The sequence below is a fragment of the Spermophilus citellus genome (genome assembly GCF_964194105.1).
Source record: "Spermophilus citellus genome assembly, chromosome: 10".
Taxonomy (NCBI): domain Eukaryota; kingdom Metazoa; phylum Chordata; class Mammalia; order Rodentia; family Sciuridae; genus Spermophilus; species Spermophilus citellus.
Window position 1 is genome coordinate 84,818,556 of NC_138197.1, and position 26,167 is coordinate 84,844,722.

A 26,167-nucleotide genomic window follows, 5' to 3' on the forward strand; every position below is an offset into this window, starting at 1 on the left:
TTTCAGGTAGGCCAATCAGTTCATCTGTGTGGGATTTAGTGTACTGTTTGCTTTTCATTTTCTCCCAGTATCTAACTCATTCTGTAGTCACGTGTGTTTGATCTACATTATATGTTATAAGCTTTTTGAGTTTTTCTGGGTGTGACAGTCCAGTTACTAGGTGACTGGTTGATAGTATTAAAATAGTAAAGCTCTCTATTGTATGGGGGGACAGTGATTCACCTTTGTGACTTCTTAATAATGGGGCAGGAAAAAAAGAGGAAGTCCTGGCTTTATGCCCATCTAGTCATTATCTGGAGGATGGGAATTTATTCCTATGGTAATTTATTCCTATGGTAAGTGTCACTCTTACAGAATAACAATAGCTGCAAGTAAGAGCCAGTATTCATTGAGTGTTTGAAATGGACAGGCACTGTTCCAAGTCCTCTACATACATTAACTAAGTCATTCTTCACCATCATCCTGTAGGGGTATGTATTGTCATCATCTTCATTTTATTGATGTGAGAATTGAGACACAGGATTCAGTGAATTGCCTAAAGTCCCCTTTTCATAAATGGAAGGTTCTGGTTTTAAACCCAAGTATCCTGGACCTGAATCTGTGCTTTTTAAAAAATTTTATTTATTTTTTATTAGCTACACATGACATTACAATGATTTTGGCAATTCATACATTTGAATCATTGGGGTATAATTTCTCATTTTTCTGACTTTACAGATTACAGAATCACACTGGTCATAGAGTCACCTATATACATACAGCAATCATAATGTCTATTCTATTCTGCTGCCCTTCCTATCCCCCCTACTCCTCTCCTTCGCTCCCATCATTTTTCTCTATCCGATCTAATGTGAATCTGTGCTTTTAATTATGCAAGTCTACTGATAATAAGTGAGTGTTTGCAATATATATATGTGTAAATACACATATATCATATCCTGAACTTTATGATCATATATATATATATATCAGGGTGATGATGGCCAGCATCTCTTTGAGAGGTTCTCTTGCCATCTGTCCTCCACCAGGGAAGTCCAAGCCACCCTAAAACTTACATTCTCAGATAATTAGGAACAAAGCACAAATACTCAGAATATATTTACAGAATGTGATGCCCCGGATAGTTCTAGTCTACATGGGTTCTGGAACTAGACAAAGAGAAAATGGCTCCGGTGGTTTATTTAAGCGGGTACATCAAAGGAAGGGATAAGGTTGCAAGCGTGGAGTCTTGCTTCATGATGTCTCGCAGTCAGCAGGGTGATTGACATCTTGGCAGGTCACACCCATCTCAGGTGCAGTGTGGGGGGATCTTTGGCAGAGCTTCAGGAGGGAAGTTCACCTGCATGGGGGGTGCCAGAGGGAGTTCCCAATGCCAGACTTATCCCCCCAGGAGGCTACTGTGTGCAACTGTCCACACATAGCCCACGCATAGTTTGTGGCATATATATATATAAATATATAAAAATAAAAAATATATAATATATAATAATATATACATATTAATATATATATATATGTATATATATATATAAATTTAAAAAATCAGTCTGGTAGAATTTTTGCTTATCATAATTGAAAATCTTTTGAGCATGCAAGGGAAGGCAACCAACACATATCATCAAGTGCTGATAGTGTCTGTCATTATGTTAGGCAAATTCAGCACATTAGCTCATTTAGATCTCCCAATAATACTGTGAAGTAGGTAGGGTTATTCCTCCCTGTCATTTCAAGTGAGAAGACTATCACAGCTAATGATTAGTAGGGCTGAGACTTACCCCTGGATCTTTCTGACTCTAGTGCCTATAATCCACTCCACAAAAGTTTCATTGGAAAAACCATAAACAGCATAAAAGGTAATCTCCAGTTGATGTGTGCCTGAGCAACATATGTGCCTTACATGTGGTTATCCATGGGGCATCTCCTTCCACCTTGCTTCTGTGGCTGGGGATTCCCTCCTTTCACTCACCGAGGGGTGCTTTTGGAATCTGTAAGTTGTAGACCATCAGTTCATCTGCACTAGCATCTCTTGCGTGTCCTTTCTCCTCTGGCTCACCATCTTGGCACACTCCCTCACTGATTTCTGTTGATTGCCCATTGTGGTGTGTCTTCTCTGGTTTCCAGTCATGCACCACGTTTGCCATGCCACCTCCAGGCTGACCTTGCTAAGGACAACGTCACTCCCTATTAAAAGCCTTTCAGCACTTGTGTCCTGAAGAGATTCAGCTGGCAGATGAGGCCTTTGTGATCATATGTCTACAGCCTTCTAGCCTCAATGTTCACTGGCTCCCTCTGGCTGTGCATTTGTCCCCTGGTCTTGTGGAGCTACTTGCAGTTCCCCAGATAGGCCTGCTGTTTCCTGCATTGGTGTCTTTAGAATGTTTTTTCTTCTTTGTCAGCTTGGAGAGCATTTTTCAAAGCACTTTTTCTCTTCCTCACTCCCCAGGGTACACTTAACCACTTTTCATTTATGCCCACATCCTACGCTATATCTTTGTAATAATATTTTAGTAGTTTACTTCATTTATATACTTACACAATCATAAACAACCCACACAATACCCTGTTGATTGCCTGAGGTTTTTCCATCATCATTTTTTTTTTGATGATTCTATGAACATCACCCAGTTGGTGAGCAAATTGAACTGTCCAACTGTACAAAGAACAGTATAATAGATAAAACAGAAATACCCTGTGTTCTTTGACTTGGATTACTCACCCCCCCACCTCAATTTAGAAGAAAGTTGAAAGTCCAACCTGTCTCACAGGTTACCAGGTGATAGATTCTTCCCTGAGAAGGGCTCAGAAAGTTCTTGTGGATTGATGAAATATGCAAATGAAGTTTTTGTATTTTTTGACTTTTAGCTCTACTGGGGTTTGGTTTCCACCTATTCATGCTATCACTGTAGATTAAGATCAACAGAGTCTCTGCAGGGGATAATTGTTCTTTAGAACCTAATTCTGTGGTTATAATTTGTGGTCAGTGCTGGGTGTTCTGATATATAGAATGTGTCAAATGGAACCCATGAAGAGCCCCAGTGGGGCTGTGTTGCTGGGATTTGGGGAGTGCATACCAGAACAAGTACCTCTAGATTGCTATTTTTTTTTAAATGAGGTTTTACTATGTTGCCCAGGCTGGTCTTGAACTCCTGGGTTCAAGTATCCTCCTGCCTCAGCCCCAGAGGAGTAGCCTGTCTGATGGGTGTAGACCACTGGGCCAACTTGGTTTTGGTACCTTTGATCTTTATTTCATATTCATTGTGTCCCAGGATTTTGATTTCTGTTGATTGCTAACTTGGTTGATGGTGAGAGGCAGAACATCTTGTATCTACAGCACATACCCATTACACAGCATGAGTGCCCTCAATAAGTCCCTTTCCCCCTTCTTTCTTCATCTAGGCAGATAGAATGTTGTGAAACAGCAGATGAATTCTATGGCACCATGGGGCGCCTCACCCAGGAGATGCTGGAGAATGACCTTCTGCAAAGCCATGAACTCATGCAGGTGAGTGGGCAGCGGGGCCCAGCCTGGGTGCAGGAACCCAGTGCTAAAGTAACTACCAGTGTCAGAGCAGCAGTCTATGGGAAATGTATTTGGATAGCTGTCAGTCTAATTTTTTCAGTTGACTAAGAGTCTGTGTCTAATTTGATAAGAATTTATGTGACAAGAGGAAGGAAGAAATGAATGATGGCTGTTTGTTAGGGCTTTCCTTCAAACTGCGCCGCTTAAGAAACATTAGGCGCAAAATAAAAATAAATCAGGGGGAAAATAGCCCAAATCACCCAGTGTTTATTCTGAATCTGATTCTTAGCCTTCTTAAAGGGATATTTGTGAGGTAAAATTGTTATTTGGGGGCAGGTATTAGGATAAAAAAGATTATTATTCTAATTGGCATTTTGATTCATTTTCACCTTCATTGTTCTACTTTCTAAAACCAGGTTATTATACATGAATCATAAATTTCAGCATGAAAGCCTTAAAGGGTTTGCATATTTTCCTTCATGTTTTGCTGTCTCTCAAGATCACATTGACCAAGTCACTGAAATTGACAGCAAGTTCAGAAAAGAGAGCTGGTGTGTTGGTGCTCTTTCTTCCATTAGGGTCTGCAACAAAGTTTTGTCCTCATTCTCCTCCTGTGCTTTCAATCACTTCTTTTCTTCTTACTTCTTCCTCTTGCCACTGACAAATGGCAGGCTGTATCCTGGGTTGTCCTGGGGACTTCCTTACTTCTTTGTGATTTTTCCTCCTTATTCTCAGCTTCTACTTTCACCTTTATGTTGGGGTCCTATGGTCATTTTGAGGTGCCAGGACCACTCAACAGGCTACAAAACCAAGACTCAGGACAATTTCAGGCGGATAGGTGAGGGGCTTTGTTCATTTTGTGGCTCACTCCAAGGTTCCCCCAGCTCCTCAGACTCTCTTGCTCTTGGCAGGCAGCAATCTGATTTATCTGACCCTTTGATCCAATTCCCTTGAGCATTCTTACTTTTACCTCAGTGTCCCTGTGTACTCTCATCCCTTTTATTTCTTCCTGTCTGTCTTAAAGGAGGAAGTGTTCTGTCTGGCCCTAATTTCATGCTCTGATTCCAACTCTTCTCACACATCCTGGCCTGTTATTTCATTGCTCATTCTCTCTTGAAGGACAGTGCCTTTTACTGAACACTGTTCTTTGTCCCAGGTCCATGACTGGCATTTTCCAAACACGAGACTCTGTACATGCTACAGAATCAGACGAGTGCACTGGCCTATGCCTGCAACCCTGGTGCTTGGGAGGCTGAAGCAGGAGGATTGTGAGTTCAAAGCCAGCCTCAGCAACTTAGTGAGGTCCTAAAGCCACTCAGTGAGACCCTGTCTGTAAATAAAATATTTTTTAAAAAGGGCTGGAGATATAGCTCTGGTACCAAAAAAAAAAAAAAAAAAAGGAAGAAAACAGCATCATCTGTCTAAAGTAGGACTCTGAAAGATTATTCCTTCTCCCTCATGTGGAACTTCCACAGCTTCTCACTGCCTCTAGAGCAGCAGAAATCACTCAGCTAAACATCGTGGCTATTTGGTGTTGATCTTCCTTTTTAGCCACAGTTCCTATTTCTCTCTCTCTGACCCTTGTCCTAGTCTCATCAAGTCAAACTGTCTTCCATGCCCAAAGAAATGCCTGGAAACGCACCTCCTCCATTCCTTGTTCTCTCACAGTCTTGCTTTTCTGCCTTCATAAAGCTTCCTGCAGGAAGTTCAGCTCAGAGGCTGTCATCCTTTATGAAACTTCTCTCAGTTTCAACAAAATCGTCCCCCATCTCCCTGGGTATTTTATTTGTGCCTCTTGAAAGCTTTCCTCATCTTCTGCCTTGATTCAAGATGGCTCTCATTTCCTCAATTGTATTGCAATTTCTTTGAGGACATGGACTGTACTTAGCACTTTGCCTTTTACGAGAGCTGCTCATTGAGAGTCTGTGGTTAGTTTTCTACTTTTTCTTTTTTCTCTTCATTTAAAAAAAATAGAACAGAGAATTTATTTTGGTGGGAGGGGTACTGTGGATTGAACTCAGGGGCATTCAAACCCTGAGCCACATCCCCAGCCCTATTTTGTATTTTATCTAGAAACAGGGTCTCACTGAGTTGCTTAGCACCTTGCTAAATTGCTGAGGCTGGCTTTGAACTCACGATCTTCCTGTCTCAGCCTCCCGAGCTGTTGGGATTACAGGCATGTCCCACTTCACCTGGCTCTGCTTTTTCTTTTTAAATCAGTGTTCACTTGGTTAAACAAAACTCATAGGTGACAACCCTCCTTTCTCTTTCCTTCTGTTCCAATACAGTCATCAGCACTTGGCTGCCTGAGTAATTGTCTATACTTATTGCTTTGATTGCCTCATTGTTCTACTTTCTAAAGCCATCTGTATTTCTTGGTACTCTTTGTAAAATCAATGCCCCAGCCACATTTTCTAGGCTCTGCATTAGCTTTTCCAAATATTTATTGAGCATCTCTAGTTGTCAGGTACTGTACCACATGCTGGGGATACATATGGGGAGAAGATATGGGGTCTATCCTTATGAGGCATATAGGCTCCTTTAACAGTGTGGTATGTGCCCTGAGAAGGGTGTGCACAGGGGCTGAGGAGGAAAGAGGACCTAGTGCCCAAGGGTCAGGAGTGGGGTGGAAATGGTGAATGCCATTCTAAGCTACTCTTTTCTGAATTTACTTAAAAAAAATTCAATGATTGTGATCTGGCTATGATAGACTCTAAATCTTCCAACAAATTTGAAATTGCTCCAGATGAAAATTGTGGGTTGAATGCAAAGATATGAAAGGATTCTTCTTTTTTGGGCTTTCCTGTTTCTTTCTGTTCTAAATATTGTACATAAACTAATATGCTGGGTTATCCCCTGAAGATCACTCCTTTAATTAGCTGTTTCCATTTTTTGGGGGGGGCGGTGGGGAGGCAGGGGAATGGTGCTGGGCTTCTTACGTACCAGGCAAGTACTCTACCACGGAGCTATGTCCCCAACCTTTTTTATATTTTTTCTTTTAAATTGATAATGTTAAGTAGGAAAATTGGGGGAGTACCGATGAAGCAGTTTATCTGAATCTCAGTAGGACTTTTCACCACATCTCTGGTAGATTCCTTGAGGGCAATGTAGAGAAATGTGGGTTAGATGCAAATATCAGAAGAGTTGTACGTGCTTGAGAAACCTCACCCCAAAGTGCTTGTGAGTGATTTTCTATTATCTGAAGGCAGTTCTCACGTGACATGAGGCAAGACATGCCCTTGGACCCACACTGTTCGCTTTCTTCCGTCAGTGATTGGGTAGAAATCCCAAGGATGTGGATACTTATTCAATAGAGAGACAATGTTTGATTAATTAGTTCTGTCAAGAATTAAAACCATCTGTCCTGCAGAATAGTGTGTGCCCATCACTGGGAGTGTTTAGGCAGCGCCTTTGAGGCCATCTGTTGGAGATGTGCTAGAAGAAGCTTCTGTGTGGGTGCGAGGTTGAATTACATTATGTTAAATTCCTTTGAACCCTAGCATTCTATTACTATACATATTTTGGCTCTAAAAGATTTGGAATCTGTTATAAAATCTTCACTTTATAAATTGGAAGCCTAGAGGGTTTTTCTTTTCTTTCTTTTTTCTTTCTTTCTTTTTTTTTTTTTTTTTTTGTACCAGGGATTGAATTCAGGGACACTCCACCACTGAGCCATACCCCCAGCCCTATTTTGTATTTTATTTAGAGACAGGGTCTCTCTGAGTTGCTTAGTGCCTCACTTTTGCTGAGGCTGGCTTTGAACTTGGGATCCTCCTGTTTTAGCCTCCCAAGCTGCTGGGATTATAGGCATGCGCCACCGCCCCAGGTTTAAGCTTAGAGGTTTTTGTGTACCTTGAGTGCTGCAGGTTGTGCCAGGGATACTTAGGCTCATGAGACAGTGCTGCCTCAGACACACGAGCCCTTCGAGTAAGTGAGTGAATGTATGTGAAGAACTATAAACAAGTTTGTTTCAGGAACACTGATTACTTCTTTAAAGAACTAACTACAAGTTAACAATTGAGAAGGGAAAGCCTTTAATGGAAGGGACTGAATGCCCAGTGGAGCCAGTTTCATTTTTGGCCAGGTGTCCAGCTCTAGTGAACTGAGACCATCCACCCTGGGCAGGATGGGAGAAGGAGAGGCAGAAGGAATTTGCCTTTCTTCTCTTCCAAACTTCCTTCCCAAGGCTGGACAAGGGAATTTTCTAATATAGCTACAAAACTGGCAAAAATAAAACAGGCAAATCTTTAACTGGACACCCTACTTTTTGTCCTCAGTGAGACATTTCACTTGTAAGGAATTTTGAAATTCCTAGCATTTAGTAATCATCTTCTTCTTATTATTATTTAATAATCTCAACTTTTAAAGTTGATTCTGATTGGTATGGTTTTCTTAAATGCCTGAAACAAGTTTCTCAATTGTTAAGGAAAGAAGATCACACGAATGAGGGGGCGGGTTGATGATGATGATGATGATGATGATGATTAGAGTTTTAATAGTTATATATAGTAGCTGGGTTCTTCCCAACAAACTCATACATGAGTGGAAATCAGTTTTGGTTCATGACCCTCCATTTCCCCCTCCTTCTTTTCCCTCCCGTCCCCCTTCCCCACTCCCATTCTCCTTTGAGGGTTGGCTCTTGCCCCAACTGTGGAAGCATGTTTGGTATATGGTGGTCGGTATATTTGGGCACATGCTGCTCCTACTGAGGTTCAAGAGGAGGTACTGTTCTCTGGGTCAAAAGTTAGGGTGCAAAGGAGAGAATTTCACATCTTTTTCTTCCTTTCAAAGGGGTGCATGGAGCTAAGATGTGGTCACATGAGCAAGGAGGGGAGAGTTCTACAGGGGTAGCTGTTGGATACTTTTGTGAGCTCAAAGAACATGGGCATTCACTCTGACCACATTATTAATAAAATTATATGAATTATTTTAGGCGCACAGGATGTATTAAGAATTGTATAACAAAACCTACATAACCAACACCCAGCTTAAGATATAAAACATTAATAACATGGTGAATACCCTCAAAAATTTCTCCCTGACCTTTCTACCCCCTCTCCTTTTGAAGGTAACCCTGGTCCTGAGTTTCACACTTTTCACTTTTCAGATGAGGGAAAGGAAGTCCAAAATTTTGGGAACTGATGTAATCTCACACTTCAGGCTAAATGGAAGCCACAAGGTGTCTTATGTTTCTTTTTTGGAAGTGAGAGACACTTTGTGCCACTTCTCAGCCTTTTGGATATAATCAATCAAAAATGTAGCATATGTAAAAAGACAACTTAGAGATGACTTTTGTGGTCCTGAAGAGCTGTGTAGCTTTGTACAGTAAGCATAAAAAATTGAAGGGAAGGAATTTTAGCCAACACTTATTTGTTTGAGATCTTGGGTTGTTATGGTAAAGTGTAAGTGGATACCACAAAGGTGAGGGGCAGTCAGATGTGGAGGCTGTTAGAATGACCTGTCACAGCAGTGCACAGAACTACAAAGTGAAACAGCAGCACAACTAAACTCCCTTCAAAGCCCTCATTTCCTTACCCATGAGCAAACACATCAGCCTTCAGAGAAGCAGTCCTGCTGAAATGAAAAATAGCACTTTTAAAATATTTTCCTAGAAAAATGTCATAAAATACTTGATTTGCATCCTGGGAAAATGAAACTATGAATAATACACATTTGCTGGTGTCTTTTCCATAGCTCAGTTTGTGCCCAGGCAATGCAGTAGATTGCAGACAGCCCAGAAAAAAGTGCCCAGACACAGCATGGGAGACATATGGTTTACTGGGGAAAGCTTATGACAGATCAGTGACTGTACCAAGACCAGTTTCCTAAGAAGAATTCAGTGGCAACAGGTTGACAGCACCCCCGTCTCTCACGGTGCTTTGCCAAGCAGTGCTCCTTCGCCATTGCAGCATTTTGTCTTGCAGTGGTTGGCTGGACAAGTGACACACATCCTTTCCGTGGTGCCCTCAATTCCATGGTGCCCATCAGGGGTTTTATTTTTTAGGCTGTAGAAACAGTGACATCATCACTTGCTTAGTTTGCTTGCTTAGTTTGCTTGTCTGACTAGTATCCCCAAGAGCAACTGTCCTGGGGTACATGCAAGAAAGTAGCTTTATCCAGATAACACTGCACTAACTTGCCCTAGTTCCAGTGTGTATAAGAGAAAGATAATAAGTATCTGGACTTTCCAGCTCAGACTTGCTCTTGTTGTTCCTTTAGCTTGGTGAGATTTTACGAACAGAAAGGGGGCATCATTTGGGGTCATAGTATTTTACTGTCCCTTTTGCTTTGGGGATGATACAGCTGGTGAATAAGAACCTGAAGGATTGAAGTAATATGTTTGGAATAATTGTTAATAAAAATAAGAGGGCAAGTAAGACTACTCTTGCTGAAATTATGATACATAGTTTTGAGATTCTGGTGAAGTGTAGATGCTTCTCTATGCTTTTTATTTTTTTCATAGTTTTTGATTGTCTCTGCCTTAGTCACTTTTTTTCTTTTTCTTTTTTTCTTTCTCCTTTTAAAAAATAACAGCTAACAATTTTCACCTAGAACTCATTCACACACATTTGAAAAGGTGGTATCTTTGGAGAAAACTTGTGATCAAGATCATTTGTAAGACTTAACTGCATCTAGAAAGTTAACATTAATGTCCACAAAAATTATCAAAGCACTGAAAAAAAAAAGCCCTACATATGAAGGACATTGATGGGTTCTTTGATACAGAGGTGTCAGGAGCCATAGCTCTCTGAGTTACCCCATCTATCAAATGACAGGAGGAAGCCAGACTGCCTCCATTTGCCCACTCCTGTTCACCAGTTGGAGTGCCCAGCTGCAGCTGGGTGGATTTGAGGACTCAACTGCTGTGTTTTTCAATGCAGATTGGGTAGTCTGCTCCAAAGTGCTTGGGATCAGAAATGATTCAAATTTGGGAATATTTGCATATGCATCTTGAAAAATCTTGGGGCTGGGACCCAAGTCTTGGCATGGTATTCATGTATGTCACATACACCTTGTATGCATAGCATGAAGGTAATTTTATGTAATATTTTTAGCATACCTACATTCTGCCTGCGACCTGTTGCAATGAGGTCAGGTGTGGAGTTTTTTACTCGTGGCATCATGTTGGTGCTCAAAAAGTTTCAGATAGGATCATTTTGGATTTTGAATAAAGATTCTCAATCTGCAGTATTATTTTCTCTAAAGGGGATATTGAAGTATAATCTCTCCCACTTGGCAGGTGAGGAGCAGTATCTTCCTCTTCATCCTCAATCTCATGAAACTTTAGTGTTTTCTGGGCTTGATAATAGCTGTATCAGGCCACTGTTTCAGTCTTGACATTTTTCACTTTTGTTTTTCAGACTGTTTATTCTATGGCACCATTCCCTTTTCCACAACTGGCAGAGTTGAGGGAAAAGTACACCTACAACATTACACCCTTCCCAGCCACAGCTAAACCCACTTCAGTTTCTGGGTAAGTTGTTTTTTTTTTTCTTCCTTGTTGTTTTCATGATGCGAGACTTAACACCTCAATTTGTTATTATAAATCAATATTTATTAAGACCTGGAAATATGTATGAAGTAATTTGGTCTTAAGTAATTTAATTTTAAAAATTGGAATGGCTCTTTCCTAAAGATTTGATTTAAATTCAAGAGGGATTTCTAAAACTGTACTTTCCACAGAAGTTTGGAACATACACTGAGGGAGTATTTAGCAAGCCCCTAACTTATTTAAAAATATATTTTAATTCTCATAATTAAGATAGTATGGAACTAGTGTGCACAAGCAGATGAGCTAATTTAAAATATCATAAAAAGAGAGGGAAAGATGGTGGAATGAGATGAATACAAAATAGCCATACTACCAAAAGCACTATACAGATTTAATGCAATTCCTATTAAAATTCTAATGACATTCCTCATAGAAATAAGAAAAAGCAATCATGAAATTCATTTGGAAAAATAAGAAGCCCACAATACCAGACCTTAAATTATACTACAGAGCTACAGTAACACAAATGGTATTGTCACCAAAACAGACATGTAGACCAATGGTACAGAATAGAAGACACAGAGGCAAATCCACATAAATAGAGTTATCTCATACTAGACAAAGGTGTCATAAATATTTATGAGAGACAAGATAGCCTCTTCAACAACTGGTGCTGGGAAAACTGGAAATCCATATGTAGTCAGAATGAAACTTAACCTCTATCTCTCACATTGCACAAAACTCAACTCAAAGTGGATCAGTGATCTAGGCATTAGACCAGAGACCTTGTGCCTACTAGAAGAAAATGTAGGCCCAACTTTCCATCATGTTGGCTTATAAACTGCCTTCCTTAACAAGACTCCTAAAGTGCAAGAAATAAAATCAAGAATTAACAAATGGAATTGTATCAAACTAAAAAGCTTCTTCTCAGCAAAGGGAACAATCAAGAACATGAAGAGAGAGCCTACAGAATTGGAGAAAAATCTGTGCCACCTGTGATTCAGAGCATTCATCTCCAGGATATATAGAAAATTAAAAAAACTTAACACCAAAAAACAAAACAAAACAAAAAACCCCCCAACAACCCAATCAATCCCAGCAAAGGAATTGAACAGGCACTTCACAGAAGAAATAAGAATGGTCAAAAAAAAAAAAAAAAAAAAAAAAAAAAAAAAAAGGGAAGAGATAGGGGGTGGGAATAGGAAACACAGTAGACTAAATTGGACATAACATATATGAATACACCACCAGTGAAACTCCACATCATGTACAACCACAAAAATGGGATCCTAATTAGAATGAATTATACTTTGTATCCATATAATATGTCAAAATACTCTCTACTGTGATATATATCTAAAAAGAACCAAAAAAAAAAAAAAACAATGGTTAAAAGATATGCTAATTAGTAAATGGTAAATCTGGAAAGTAAGGTAGAATCATATTGGGTATCATATATCAGAATGAATTTCATATGGATGAAAGTGTTAAATGGAAAAAAATGAAATGATTAGCAGAAGAAAATGTGGAAGAATTCCTCCACTTCTTTGGAATTGAGAAAGTCTTATTAACTCACTCAAACAAGGTAAAAAATTTAAGCACTCTAAAAATAATTTTCTTCATGCTCAAAACTAAAACAAAACCTTCATTAGCTAACTCAAAAAGATTTGTAAAAAAAATAGTTTTAACTTATACACAAAATAGGGACTGACATCTCTAATATAAAAAAATTAGAAATCAATTTAAAAAAATGTCCACCCAATTGAAAAGTGATGAAATGACAGGAATAGGCAAAAAGCATCAATAAGTTTATGAGAAATACTGTGTAAAACTAGAAATTTAGATTGTTTTTTATCTGTCAGATTGACAGAAACTCAAATCAGGAAAACCATCTCATTTACAATAGTCTCAAACAAAAACAAACAAACAAAAAAGCAAACCCTAGGCATAAATCTAAACCAGAAGGTGAAAGATCTCTACAATGAAAACTATAGAATGTTGAAGAAAGAAATTGAAGAAGATACAAGAAAATAGAAAGACTTCCCATGTTCATGGATAGGCAGAATTAATATTATTAAAATGTCCATACTACTAAAGGTAATATACAGATTCAATGCAATCCCCATCAAAATACCAATGACATTCTTCACAAAACTAGAAATAACAATCCTAAAATTCCTTTGGAAGAATAAAAGACTCAGAATAGCCAAAGCAATTCCAAGCCAAAAAAAGCAATGTTGAAGGCATCATGATACCTGACTTCAACTTATACTATAGAGCTATGGTTACAAATATTGCATGGTACTGACATAAAAGCAGGTACAAGACACAGAGACAGACATACACAGATACAGACATCTGATTCTGGACAAAGGTGCCAAAAACATACATTGGAGAAAAGATAGCTGGTTTTTTTTTTTTTTTTTTTAGAGAGAGAGAGAGAGAGAGAGAATTTTAACATTTATTTATTATTTTTAGTTTTTGGCGGACACAACATCTTTGTTTGTATGTGGTGCTGAGGATCGAACCTGGGCCGCACGCATGCCAGGCGAGCGCACTACTGCTTGAGCCACATCCCCAGCCCAAGATAGCCGTTTTAATAAATGGTGCTGTGAAAACTGGTTATCCATAAATAAATGAGACTAAATCCCTGCACAAAAATCAACTCAAAATGGATCAAAGGCCTAGGAATTAGACCAGAAACTATATAGCACAAGCAACCACTTTCTCTAAGCTCAGGAAATAATGCTAAAAGTTAATAAGTGGGATGGCATCAAAGTAAAGAGCTTTTGCACAGCAAAGGAAACAATTAAGAATGTGAAGAAAGAACCTACAGAATGGTAAAAAAATCTTTTTTAGCTACTCTTCTGACAAAGGATTAATATCTAGAATATATAAAGAACTCAAAAAACACTAAAACCAAATAACCCAGTTAACAAATGAGCAAATGAACTATACAAAGATACTTCTCAAAAATAAGAAATACAAATGGCCCAACAAATATATGAAAAAAAAGTTCAACATTATTGGCAGTTAGGGAAATGCAAATCAGAACTACACGGAGATTTTATTTCACTCCAGTCAGAATGGCAGCCATCAAGAATACAAACAATAATAAATTCTAGAGAGGATATGGAGAGTAAGGAACACTTTTACACTGTTGGTGGGATTGTCAGTTAGTACAATCACTATGGAAGTGGGTATGAAAATTCCTCAAAAGACTAAGAATGGAACCACTGTACCCTCAGTATTTAGCCTAAAGAATTAAAGTCATTAAACTAGAGTGATCCATGCATATCTGTGTTTATAGCAGCATAATTCACAGTAGCCAAACTTTGGAAACCGCCTAAGTATCCATGAATAGATGAATGGATGAAGAAAATGTGGTTTTATACAAATGAGGTTTTATTCAGTCATAAAGAAAAATGAAATTATGTTATTTGCAGAAAAATGGATGAAATGAGAGAACATTATGTTAAGCAAAATAAGCCAAATTCAGAGGGTCAAGGTGTTGCATGTTTTCTTTCATATGTGGAAGCTAGAGAGGAAAAAGGAAAAGGAAGGTTGAGGGGAGGGTATCCTATGAAAATCTAAGGGAGTTCAGTAGAATAGAGGAAAGAGACCAGGTGAGGGAAAGGGGAGATATTGGGAAATGCTGATGGCCAAATTATATTGCATGCATGTATTATTATGAAACAACAAATCCCACCCTCATGTATAGCTATAAAGTACCAATAAAAATATGGAAAAAAAAATTTAAAAAAAAGTTCTGACAAAAGTTTAAAAGCTTGATAATATCCTCTGTTGATAAGGCTATAGGAAATAGACACACTTATACTTTGCTTGTGAGAGGTTAATTACTATATGTTTTGTGACAATTTGTCAGTATTTGCCCAAATCACTAATGCATATATCCTTTGCCTCAGTGTTTCTATCTTTATGGATTATTCCATAGATTTATTTTCATACATGCAAAACACAGTATGTGTAGTATTATTTATTGCAGAATTGTTTACTATAGTATAATATTGGAAACAACTCAATCAGGTACCATTAGCAGCTTGATTCCATAACATAAGCTGTATATGTACAATATGTTTTTATGTCAATATGGAAAAGTTTCTTCTATGATTAAGAACAAGATACACAAGAATATGTATAATATGCTAATATTTTTGCAAAAAGAGGAAAAAATTAAACTATGCAGTTATCTTTGCATATTTATACCTAGGTAAATGAAGACTACATAAGAAACTGGTAGCAAAGATCACTTGTGTGAATTAAGTGGGGCAAGGACTGGGCAGAAGTTGGCAGGGATGGAAGGAAGTCTGTAATTCATATAATTATGTAAATATGTCATTTAAACCATGTGACTGTATTACTTCTTTGAAAATTACCACTATTTTCTTGGACTGTTTCTTTTTCTTCTTATATGTTTTCCAAGACGACATGGTAAGGTGAGAGACAGTGATGAGGAGAATGACCCAGATGATGAAGATGCTATTGTTGATGCAGTAGGGTGTCTTGGACCTTTCAGTGGGCTCCTGGCACCTGAACTGCAGAAGTACCAAAAGCAGATGAAAGGTAAAGAGGCTGGCTGTTGATTATCATCACATGTGTTGATCACTGTAACAAGGGGAGTTATCATTGGGTCTTACATGTGCATCAGTAATTCCCGGAACCTGGTTATTGACATTGAAAATATTTATTAGAAATACTTAAAATCAGGGCTGGGGATGTAGCTTCTGGTAGAGCACTTGCCTAGCATGTGCAAGGTAGGCCTGAGTTCAATCCCCAGTGCCACAAAAACAACAACAACAAAAGAGCAAAAACAAAAACCAAAATCCACTGTATTATTTGATGCGATCTCTCTGTATTGTGTTTTGCATACAGAACATACCTCTTTTTTTTTTTATGATGACTGTTGCTTCCCATTAATCTGATTCAACTTTGTGTGCTTAGATCTTTAGAACAAAGTCTGGCATATAGTAGGTGCTTAATACATCCATCTGAGTTTAATTGAAATCCATCATAGATTGGCTTCTCTTCCCCTATGGGACTAAATCTTTAACCCCAAAACATTATGGTAACCTCTACTTTAATTTCTTGAATTATGAGAAACTCTTTATTTCATAAGATGCTTTGCTAGATTCTTCTCCTTAGCTCAGGATTTCTAGTTGCAGAGAGTCAGGCTTCATCTACCAGTTCTAGTAGTTCTTCCCTCTGTAACGAAACAGAACAAGTCTGCTCCCCCTTCTATCTTGACATCTCTTCAAATCTTTTAGGACAGCTGTCATATTCCCCAAAGCTTATCTTTAAGACTCAAGGTCAGAATTCCTTCAAGCATTTCTAATATGATATGATTGCAGGCCTTTTAGTATTCTCTTAATTTACCTCTACTGTCCTATAATTTGGTAATGTCCCTCTTAAAATGTGGTGCTCTGGATCAAATGCTATGTCATGTTTACTTCCTGCACAGAACAGACTTCCTGTGGTCTGGGCATTAGCAGTGAATGAGCTCTTTGGAAGTAGTTGTGGTCTCCCCACTAAGTTCTTTCCCATTTGATGGCAGCTCTTACTTAGGATATTTATTCTACCTCTTCTGGTTGGAAGTCCATTTTCTCTGTTCACAGAGGATAGAGATATGCTGAAAACAGAGACAGAGGCACCTCTGCAGTCTCTGTGCCATCTGCTAACTTTGTACTGCCTTCTTTTTTTGTACTGGGATTGAACTCAGGGGCACTTAACCAATGAGCCTCATCCCTATCCCTTTTTTGTATTTTATTTAGAGACAGGGTCTCAGTGAGTTGCTTAGGGCCTTGCTAAGGTGCTGAGGCTGGCTTTGAACTCTGCTTCCCTAACTGCTGGGATTACAGGTGTGCATCACTGTACTGCCTTCTTGAAATCATGGGGCTCACCTTTCATTTTTTGGTTCTTGTTTAGAAGGTGGTGGTGGTGGCTGCTGTTGCTGTTTTGGTGTGAGTTTTGTGTATTTTCCCCAAGCCTCAGCTTGTTTTGCATTTGAACCTGCCTAATGGCTGCATTCACACTGCTTTGAGTGTATGTCCGTGGTGTGTGCTGTCTTTCATCTTTTTGAATCCAACAAAATTCCTCTTGATTTCGGTAAAGTCCTCCACCCTCTTTCTTGTTACCTGAATTTCAGCTTTTTATTTCAAGATATGGAACTATCTTAAATATAAGTGCTGAAGTTTTTGACTATATTTCTGTAGTCTGGGCCTTTGTTCTGTTTTTCTGTCTGTGCATTTTTGTACTCCAGGATGACACTATCATTTTCTCCTAAATTTTATCATTAGTCTTTATTATTGACTTTGTTCAAATTAATAGTTCCCCTTTTAATTTTCTTCTCTTTTGGGAAGAGAAGGGAATCTATGAGATGTTCAGCTTTTATCTGAAAGACATTCTCAGCAGATATTAGGATAGCTGAAATCTCTCAGTCTTATTTTAGGTGGTTCCCAGTTCAGTTTGACATATTGTGTTAGGAAAGCCTGCTTCTCTCTCTCCTGCACAGACTGTGAGTGTTTTCTCACTACAGTAATTGCCTGAGCCAAAGGTCCAGATTATAGAAACACAGTCAGAAACTTGAGCACTAGTTTAAAATATTGATTTCATGTCTAGAAACCAATTTGGATATAATCACAATTTTATTTAAGGGACAGCTCTGCAAGTTGTAGATGTCACAGGAGCAGACACCACATCACGTAACATGCATAGTAGACAGGAAGTGTTTGCTAAATGAACAAAACATTCATTTCTAGCAGGTACAGTGTATTTTTAATTTAAGGAAGATGTACTCTTAATGAATGTCTAAACTCTAGAAGCTGTCAATCCCTTATAAATCCTCTTGCGGTTGCATGGAAATCTGCACAATGATTTTAGACATCTGGTGGTATATCTTTCTAAGGGGATTTTAGAAAATCACATTGACTTTTATCTGGAAGCAGTTGTTTTATGTCTGTATAATGAACAAAGTGGTAACAAAATCAATGAACCCACACAGCTCATTTCAACTTAGGCTAATAAGTAAATAAGGACTGGACAACATCTAGTCATTTTTTTGAGGTTTGCAGTTTCCTGAAATACTATACTGTGTTTTAGTGTAATTAAGTCCCATTTAATCCTGGTTCCTCTCCACTGACCTGCTCTTTGTGTGTCTTCCCCGAGTGCAGAACCAAATGAGGAGCAGAGTCTGAAATCCAATAACATTGCGGAGCTGAGTCCAGGAGCCATCAACTCCTGTCGAAGTGAATACCACGCGGCATTCAACAGCATGATGATGGAACGCATGACCACAGACATCAGTGCCCTGAAGCGGCAGTACTCGCGGATCAAAAAGAAGCAGCAGCAGCAGGTCCACCAGGTGTACATCAGGGCAGGTAATGGATTCTTTGAGCCAGTTTCAGTTCCATCTCAACTTGTGCAACGAAGGACAAGAAACCTTCGGAGGGCCTCAGAATTACTAACTGGTGCTCAGTTTCCGTGAACTTAGCTGACAAGACACAATAGCATATTTAGCATCTCATTTAAAAATTTTTTTTTTATCAGGCTCTAAAGAAGAAAAAGACCATGGGTTCTTTTTAGGCCCTGAGAAGCAGGCAGTCGATGGTACTACATCTTTACTCTGTGGGCTTGTGGAGAGGGGTTTTACAAATGATGAGAATGTTGCAAAGTCACACAATCCTTGGACTTGAGGAATCTTAGGAATTTCATGCATTTGAAAATAGAATTTAGTCATTGGTGTGCTGGTAAATTAAACTATACACTAGTCATTTAGGTAGTAATATAGCAGATGTTGTCATCAGGGGAAATGGAAAAAAAAGCATCCATTGAAAAGCCTGTGCCTCCCAGATGAGTTAGCAGTGTCTGGGGAATGTATCGAACGGTTATAATGCAGATGGAAATGCTCTTTTCCAAGGATTGTCAGGCTTCATCTTTTTTTTTTTTTTTTAATTCTCCAAATCTCAGTGAGAAATCTGCTTTATTGTTCAATATATGCTGATTTGGGAATGGGTTTTCTTACTGTAAGTGAATATCCCAATGAAAATTGATGCCTGCCCAGAATTAACTGTGATATAAATGGCTTGGGAGCATGTGACTGATCTGGCACAAAAACTGAATTCACCTTCCAGTTATCAGGAGGAAGAGGCTGCACTTGAAGCATTAAGAAAGCAATCATGAAGGAAACTAGCAATGACACTATTTTAATTTTTAATTTTTAAAACACTGGCACACCTGTTTTCTTATTTTTTCTTAAATCTCTGAGGAAGCTTTAACAGTTGTCCTGGGTTTACAGCTGTAACGAGCGGTCAGGCCAGGGCTAGAGCCGAGGTGTTCTGATTCATCATGCAGTCCTTTTTCAGGGCACTGTACAGATCTTTGGGTGGGATGGTAAACAATTGCTGTTGGATGTTAAATTGATTCAGTGGCTTGTGCTTTAGTCAGGGAGTCAGAAAATTGTGGTGTACAGGCCATATCCTGCCCATGGCCTGTATTTATGAATACAATTTTATTAGAACACCAGTACACTCATTTGCTTACATGTTGAGGCTGCTTTCACACTATCTTGGCTGAAGTATTTACAATCTGGTCCTTTACAGGAAAAGCTTACTGTTACCTGCTCTAGATCATGGTTTATGTGGTTCTTCCGCAGGGAGGATTCTTGCTCAGATGCCAAATTCTACAGCATTGGTTCTGAAACTTAGTGTGCATGTCAACCACTTGGGGATCTCCTGTTTCAGTAGGTTTAGAGGGCGGCTGAGATTAGGCATTTCCAACAAGCTCCGAGGTGATGTGGGTGCTGCTTCTGGGTAGGGCCCACACTCTGAGTAGCAAGGCTTTAGAGGAGATGACACATGATATGGTTAACCAAGCAGGAGGAATGATGAACCTCACCTGGAGGCAAAAGACTTCAGCTTCTGAGACTTAGTGGAAAGAGGTGGTTGCAGTTCTAGCTTCCTGGTTTAGGGAGGATAGGAAATTGATGCCTTTTCAGAGTTTTGCTTTCATGGAGAAATTGGGGGTTATTTGTTATTTGCTGGAATGAGTTGTGGGTTGGGAGTAAGGGGGAGCTTAAGGAAAGTAATGAAGATTTGGGTTGAAAGGAATGGTAGAGGGAAAGAAAAAGATTGTTTGGCATCATTGAGGACCCAGCAAAATAGAAAGTCATGAATTTGAAGGGCTCTGTTTCAGGAAGGAAAATGTGGAATTTGGATTGAGGGTGGGAGTTTTGTCAAGATGTGTGATAGAGGCAAAGGGAGGACTGGACTGTGGGGTACCGGTGAGACAGTGGTCAAAAGATCAGTCTGGTTTCTAGCAGGGTGGGGTGCAAGTGAGACAAAGATACATGAGAGATTATGAGAAGACCGAGGTATCCAGGAACCGGAAGTCTCTGTGGCTCAATACCGGGTATAATTAGATTGAGGGCCTAAGAGCTAGAAGAGTCAAAGAGAAGAAGATTAGAGTTAAATATTTTTCATGTAAGGCAGAGCCGGGTAATAAGCTTTAAGATGGAATTGGAGAGGTTGAGGAACTATGAGAATAGGTAATGGTTGGGCCAGTCACAGAGACAGTAAAAAAAAAAAACAAAAAAAAAACAACAGAGACATTAAAAACAACAACAACAACAACAACAACAAAACTGTTGCGGTAAGTAGGACATGAGATGAAGAACAGACAGTTGTCAGTTTTCATTAAAGACTGAGGTGTGACGAGAGGTATATGTTAACAGCAGAGAAGAGTGGAGAGAACTGAGCCAGATGATGTGGATATCAAGGAAGAAGGATGTCCATACATAGATGGAGGGACCTTCTCCAAACTAGTTCTGGCTGTTACCGCCTTCCTGGGGCCTTCTGTGTTTAATACTGTATCAGAAAGGGAACTTGGTAAGAGCCTCTGGAGGAGGTACCACACTAGCTAGCCACAGTGCTCTCCAGGAGAACAAAGCTCTTGGTGCTTTCCAGTTTGCAGTTGGCTGTCAAAGTCCATTGAGACACAGGAGTGGCTCTTTATCCTTAGGTTTTCATCTCAAAACCCCCCCAGTGCTTTTTCACCTGGGCAGCGGTGATTCCACTGCAGTTTTGCTACCTTCTTAGCATTTCTCTCACTTCATAATATGCTGTGCATTCTCTTCCTACCTCGCAGAAGCTGACAACTGATTATCCATATGGTCATAATGTTTGTCGAATTATTTAAAAAAAAAGTTTTTCCCAAGGTTTTCCAGATCTAGGACCTCTGAGGTTGTTACTGAGAGCAAAAGCTGTCTGTAAAAGACATTAGAGAGTCTGGGCTGTCATGAGTAATGATGGCTCAGCAAAGTCCCTGTAGTTTTAATTTATTTTTTGTATCCTCCCCCTCCAGTTTCTGCCTCTTTGACAGGAGGGAAATGGGCACCCCACACACTAGGGTTGAATTCAGTTTCTGCTGCCCTCGGTCACATGGCTCTGGAAAGGGCTTGGGGAAGACCTCCGTGTGATCACTCTTCAGGTGGGGGGTGTTTCTCTGCAGTGTGTTTCAAACAGCCTTTCACCATTTCTTTCAGACAAAGGACCAGTGACCAGCATTCTCCCATCTCAGGTAAACAATTCTCCAGTTATAAACCACCTCCTTTTAGGGAAGAAGATGAAAATGACGAACAGAGCTGCCAAGAATGCAGTCATTCACATCCCTGGTCATGCAGGAGGCAAACTGTCTCCTGTCCCCTATGAAGATCTTAAAACAAAGCTCAACTCTCCATGGCGAACTCACATCCGAGTCCACAAGAAGAACATGCCGAGGAGCAAGAGTCACCAGGGCTGTGGGGACACCATAGGGCTGATCGAGGAGCAGAATGAGGGCTGTAAGACCAACAGCCTGGGGGCAGCAGAGGAGTTTTCCTCCAGGTGTGCAGCCCCCGCTGCAAAAGAAGGCAGCAGCTCTGAAGGTGGCATCGGTAGGACAATTGAAGGACAGTCTCCAGAGCCGGTGTTCGGGGACGCCGATGTTGATGTGTCTGCGGTTCAGGTGAAGTTAGAAGCCTTGGAACTGAACCAAAGGGATGCTGCTGCTGAAACTGAGCCCAAGGTGCACCCGCCCTGCCAACTGCATGTTCCAGAGCTACCTGATGCCCCTGGAGAAATCAAAGCCACCAGCAAACCTCCCCAAGGCAGCCACTCAAAAACCCCCATCTTTAGCCCTTTCCCCAGTGTGAAGCCACTGAGGAAATCAGCCACTGCCAGGAATTTGGGATTATATGGTCCAACAGAAAGAACCCCAACCATGCACTTTCCTCAGATGAGCAGGAGCTTCAGCAAATCCAGTGGCGGGAATAGTGGCACTAAAAAACGATGATGTCTCCTGGCCACTGTGCTGGACTCGCCTCTGCGCACTGTGTAAGGGTTGCAGCTGCACCTGTCCGGTTTCATTTGCCAGTGAAGCTGAATTAGGAGGTTCAGAGATGAGCAACAACATTCCATAAAGCTGGGAACGGAGAGTTTTATGATGGAACTGGAGTAGGGATGTTTTCTCTCCACTGGAGAACTGATGGAGTGGACTTTCATGACAGAATTGATATTGTGGTTTTAAAGTGTGAAGTTTTCCCAATTTTTCCTTGTGAGCTATTTAGAAAAGATTATATCTGGACTGTTAAGCCTTCTTTTGTCCTGTCCTGAGGGCCTTTCAGGATCCCTGGGACAAAAACCCCAAAACCTTCCAGTTCTCTGGGTGTTACCCAAGCATGCACACACCAGTTTGCTAGAACAGAAAAACTGTAAAAAGAAAATAAGTTTCTCATTTGCAAAAACTTCCTGATTTTCTTCTTCCTGCTCTATTGGGGGTGGTGGAGGGGACGTTTTGTGCGTGTGGATTTTCCCTCAGTACCTGTCTCCAAATTGTTTTTTTTTTTTTAAATTCTTATGCTAAAGCATAGGAGAAAAATTGGTAACCTTTCTGTTTCTACTGCCAAATGAAGAAAACCTTTAATCTGTTAAAATTTAGGTTGATAACCAAATTGAAGGTCATATGCAGAGAACAGAAGTTAATATGCATTAAACAGTCACCCTGAACTGCTTGCTAATTCCACTCAGCTTCCCCACCCCAGGTTTATTTTCTCCTCTCCGGAAGAGCATGAGTCCTCAGTGGTACAGAGGACTCAATGGCTCTGCAGGGAGCTTCTCCTGCGTCCTCAGCCATGCAGCTCATTTACCTACCAGCTCTCCATGGCAGGTGCACACAGCCTCTGCTCAAAAGCCAGAACATAGCACCTGCGACTCTGTTACTTGAATTTTGTGCTTTTTTTTTTTTTTTTGGATTGGAGTACTTTGTTACTTGAACACTGCCTTTCTCTGGAGAAGGACCCAGTGCTTTCTAGCTCTCTCTCACCCACTCCACTCTTGCCCTGGTCCCAGTGGGTCAGAGATAGCACCTTTTGTCTCCACTATGCAGTTGGGAACTCTGAGCCACACAGAGCTGATATAGCACTTCAATTTACTCGAGGTAAATACTTCGGTATTCCTTGTGACTTAGCCACGTGGAAACTTAGCCAGTGCAGTAGGTGGGCTTAGTGCTCTTTGTGCACAGATAACACTGACTATAGAGCTTGAACCAACCAAGACTGGGAAGCCATTCACACTCTCTCCTGACTCCAAGGCTCCAAGGACTTCTCTCTAGATGTTCAGGTCCTGTGATGATGTTTCAAAAAACCAGCTCTGACCTCTTTACCCTGAAAAGGTAGTTCATTTTAAAATGCTTCATGTCCCCGCCCTTTGGCTGAACAAATGGATCAGTCCTCAATCCCCTTCTCCTGACCAGCATTGGAAGAATGGATTGACATCTTTATCTTCACCTCTGAAAGACCTTGGCATGCTTACAGGAATATTGTTGATGCCATGAATATGAATTTGATCTAACTGGTTTGCTAATTCTGAAGCCAAAGCTATAATTGTAGAGAAGGTTTTTTTTTTTTTTTTTTTAACTAGGATAGGTACTGATTTTTATAATAAGATAGAGTGTGGTTATGTGGACTTTTAAAAACAGAAAACGTAAGAATGACATATACGATGAGAAAAGCCCTTTGTGGTATTTTTACCCCCAAAGGAACTGAAGATGGGAAGCATGACTAACAAGTGATTGCAGTTTGAGCCTTGAGTCTGTGCCATCTGCATGCAGCTTCTTAGCAAGCAGCTACACCCACAGCCTGTTTCCCTGGGAAGGGAGTGGGTGGAGAGTCGGGCTGACTTTGCCTACCACCCCCAGGAATTGAGACCCACTGCATTTAACAAAGTTAAGTAAATGGCATGATTTTCTCCCATCTGTTAAGTTTTGCAGATAAGAATGGTTCCACCTCTTTCCCCTCCCCCCAGTCTCACATGCCTCACAATGGTCACATTCCCCTTGAAGGTTGTTCAGCTTGAACAGGGAATTGTTCTTTCCTCTCAGGAGTCAGATCGCTGTCTCCTGGTTGGGGTTGACGGGTGGTGAGGTGGAGCTGTCCACCGGCTATCTTAGTGTTGGCCCTATCACGGTCTCTTCTCACCCACTCTGGGGCTGGCCTTCCTGAGGAGAGGACAGATAAGCTGGCACATGGTTTGGGATAACTATTGGTTGGATGAATGAGCAACTGGAAGGGTGACAGTCCTTTGAGGTAAAAATGACCTTGTCAGAATTTTTTAAATCCAGCAGTTTTCCTGTTAAAGCACTCTCTACCAATAACACATGCATGCCTGGTACCAAGTAATCACGATGTGAATCCACCAACTTATGAGTCTTGCCTACTTTAGAAAATAAAGAAATGTGCGGTAGCCTCTACCACTCAGCATGTACCAAGACCAGTACAGACTTGCTCTCTTCCCCACATATTGGACTGTATGCAAACACCAGAAGTTCTTAATGATTAGCAGTTCCTTTATTCTAGATAAGTCTACCCTCTCAGCACCTTTTCTGGGAGTCAATTCTGCACCTCAGTCCTCTTTAAAAAGCCTCCAGATGATCTAAACCTAGTTTGTAATGTCGACCTATGGGATGTAACTGCTTAAAATCCTGTATTCCTGTTTTTTTTTTTTTTTTTTTTAAGAATTTTTTTTTTGTCTCTTTTGTCCTGAAGAGTTGTACTGATTACAAAGACATATGCATAAAAATTCCCATTGTGTGGTGGTGGTTGCATTTTCTGTCTGAGTGCATGCATGAAACGCTGTGGTGACCTTTCCTCCTCTTGTCACTCCCTCCTCTGCTCCCACTTGGTCACGTGAACCAGGGAACCAGCCCAGTGAGCTCTATGTCCCCCCAGTCCAATCACTGGGTTGCAGGATGTCCGTGACCCATTCTCAACTTGGCAGAATTGCTGGTTCCTAAATGTAACTAAACAGGGTGTGTGTGTATTTGTGCGTGAACACATACGTGTACACATGTAGATTATCCTTTAGACCTACCCGCTTCCTTTGTTTTAATGAAATAGAACAATAAGAATCCAATTGAACTTCATGGTCTTGAGGAGTCTAAATGAATAGAGAGCTGTGACCAAGTGTGTAGCTGCTGCTGTCTCCCATTAGAATCTCTTTACGTTTCTGAACTACTTTCTTTGCTGTCTACAGCAGTCATTTGAGGTAGTATTTAAAGTATGTTATTTTTCCTAATCAGAAAAGTAATACATCTCTTAGAAGATTTAGAAGACACAAAGCACAAGGAATCATCAATATTCTGGCATAGATATTTCTAACACATCCTAGTGTGCGTGTGTGTGCGTGTGTGTGTGCACAATTATCTGCAAAAAAAATGTATGTTGAGCATACTAGTTTTAGCTGTTTTTCCAATAAATTCTTTTCTGCAGCACTGTTTTCAGTGATGTGTTCTTGCCAGAATTCACATAATCAATACTTTGTTGTCAAACGGGTTTTCTGATAGTTGAGGCATTGGGGAGAGCAGCCTCATAAATGCATCTATGTACATAGCCTTGCTTGTTTTCCTGTTACATTCGTAGAAAGGGAATGTTGGGGGATCCAAAACGTGTCCATTTAAAAATATATGTATCTTCATAGTACCGTCCTTAAAAGCTGAACTTACAGGAAGTGAAGGCAGAAGGATCACAAATTCAAGCTCAGTCTGGGCAGCTTGGCAAGTCCCCGTCTCAAAATAAATAAATAATTAGATAAATAAACAAATAAAAGCAC

At 40.2% G+C, this 26,167-nt stretch overlaps 1 protein-coding gene across 2 annotated transcripts in view; it reads left to right on the top strand.

Annotated features, from left to right (window-relative positions):
* The window catches only part of TBC1D30 (TBC1 domain family member 30), an 88,937-nt gene extending 63,237 nt beyond the window's left edge, over positions 1-25,700 (top strand). For both annotated transcript variants that reach the window (XM_081311052.1, XM_081311053.1), the window contains 5 exons: positions 3,397-3,502; positions 10,882-10,994; positions 15,457-15,596; positions 18,200-18,406; positions 21,568-25,700. In XM_081311052.1, coding sequence (XP_081167178.1) covers positions 3,397-3,502; positions 10,882-10,994; positions 15,457-15,596; positions 18,200-18,406; positions 21,568-22,355 — 1,354 coding nt within the window. In that variant the 3' untranslated portion in view covers positions 22,356-25,700. The remainder of the gene's footprint in view (positions 1-3,396; positions 3,503-10,881; positions 10,995-15,456; positions 15,597-18,199; positions 18,407-21,567) is intronic.
* Positions 25,701-26,167: the final 467 nt, after the last annotated feature.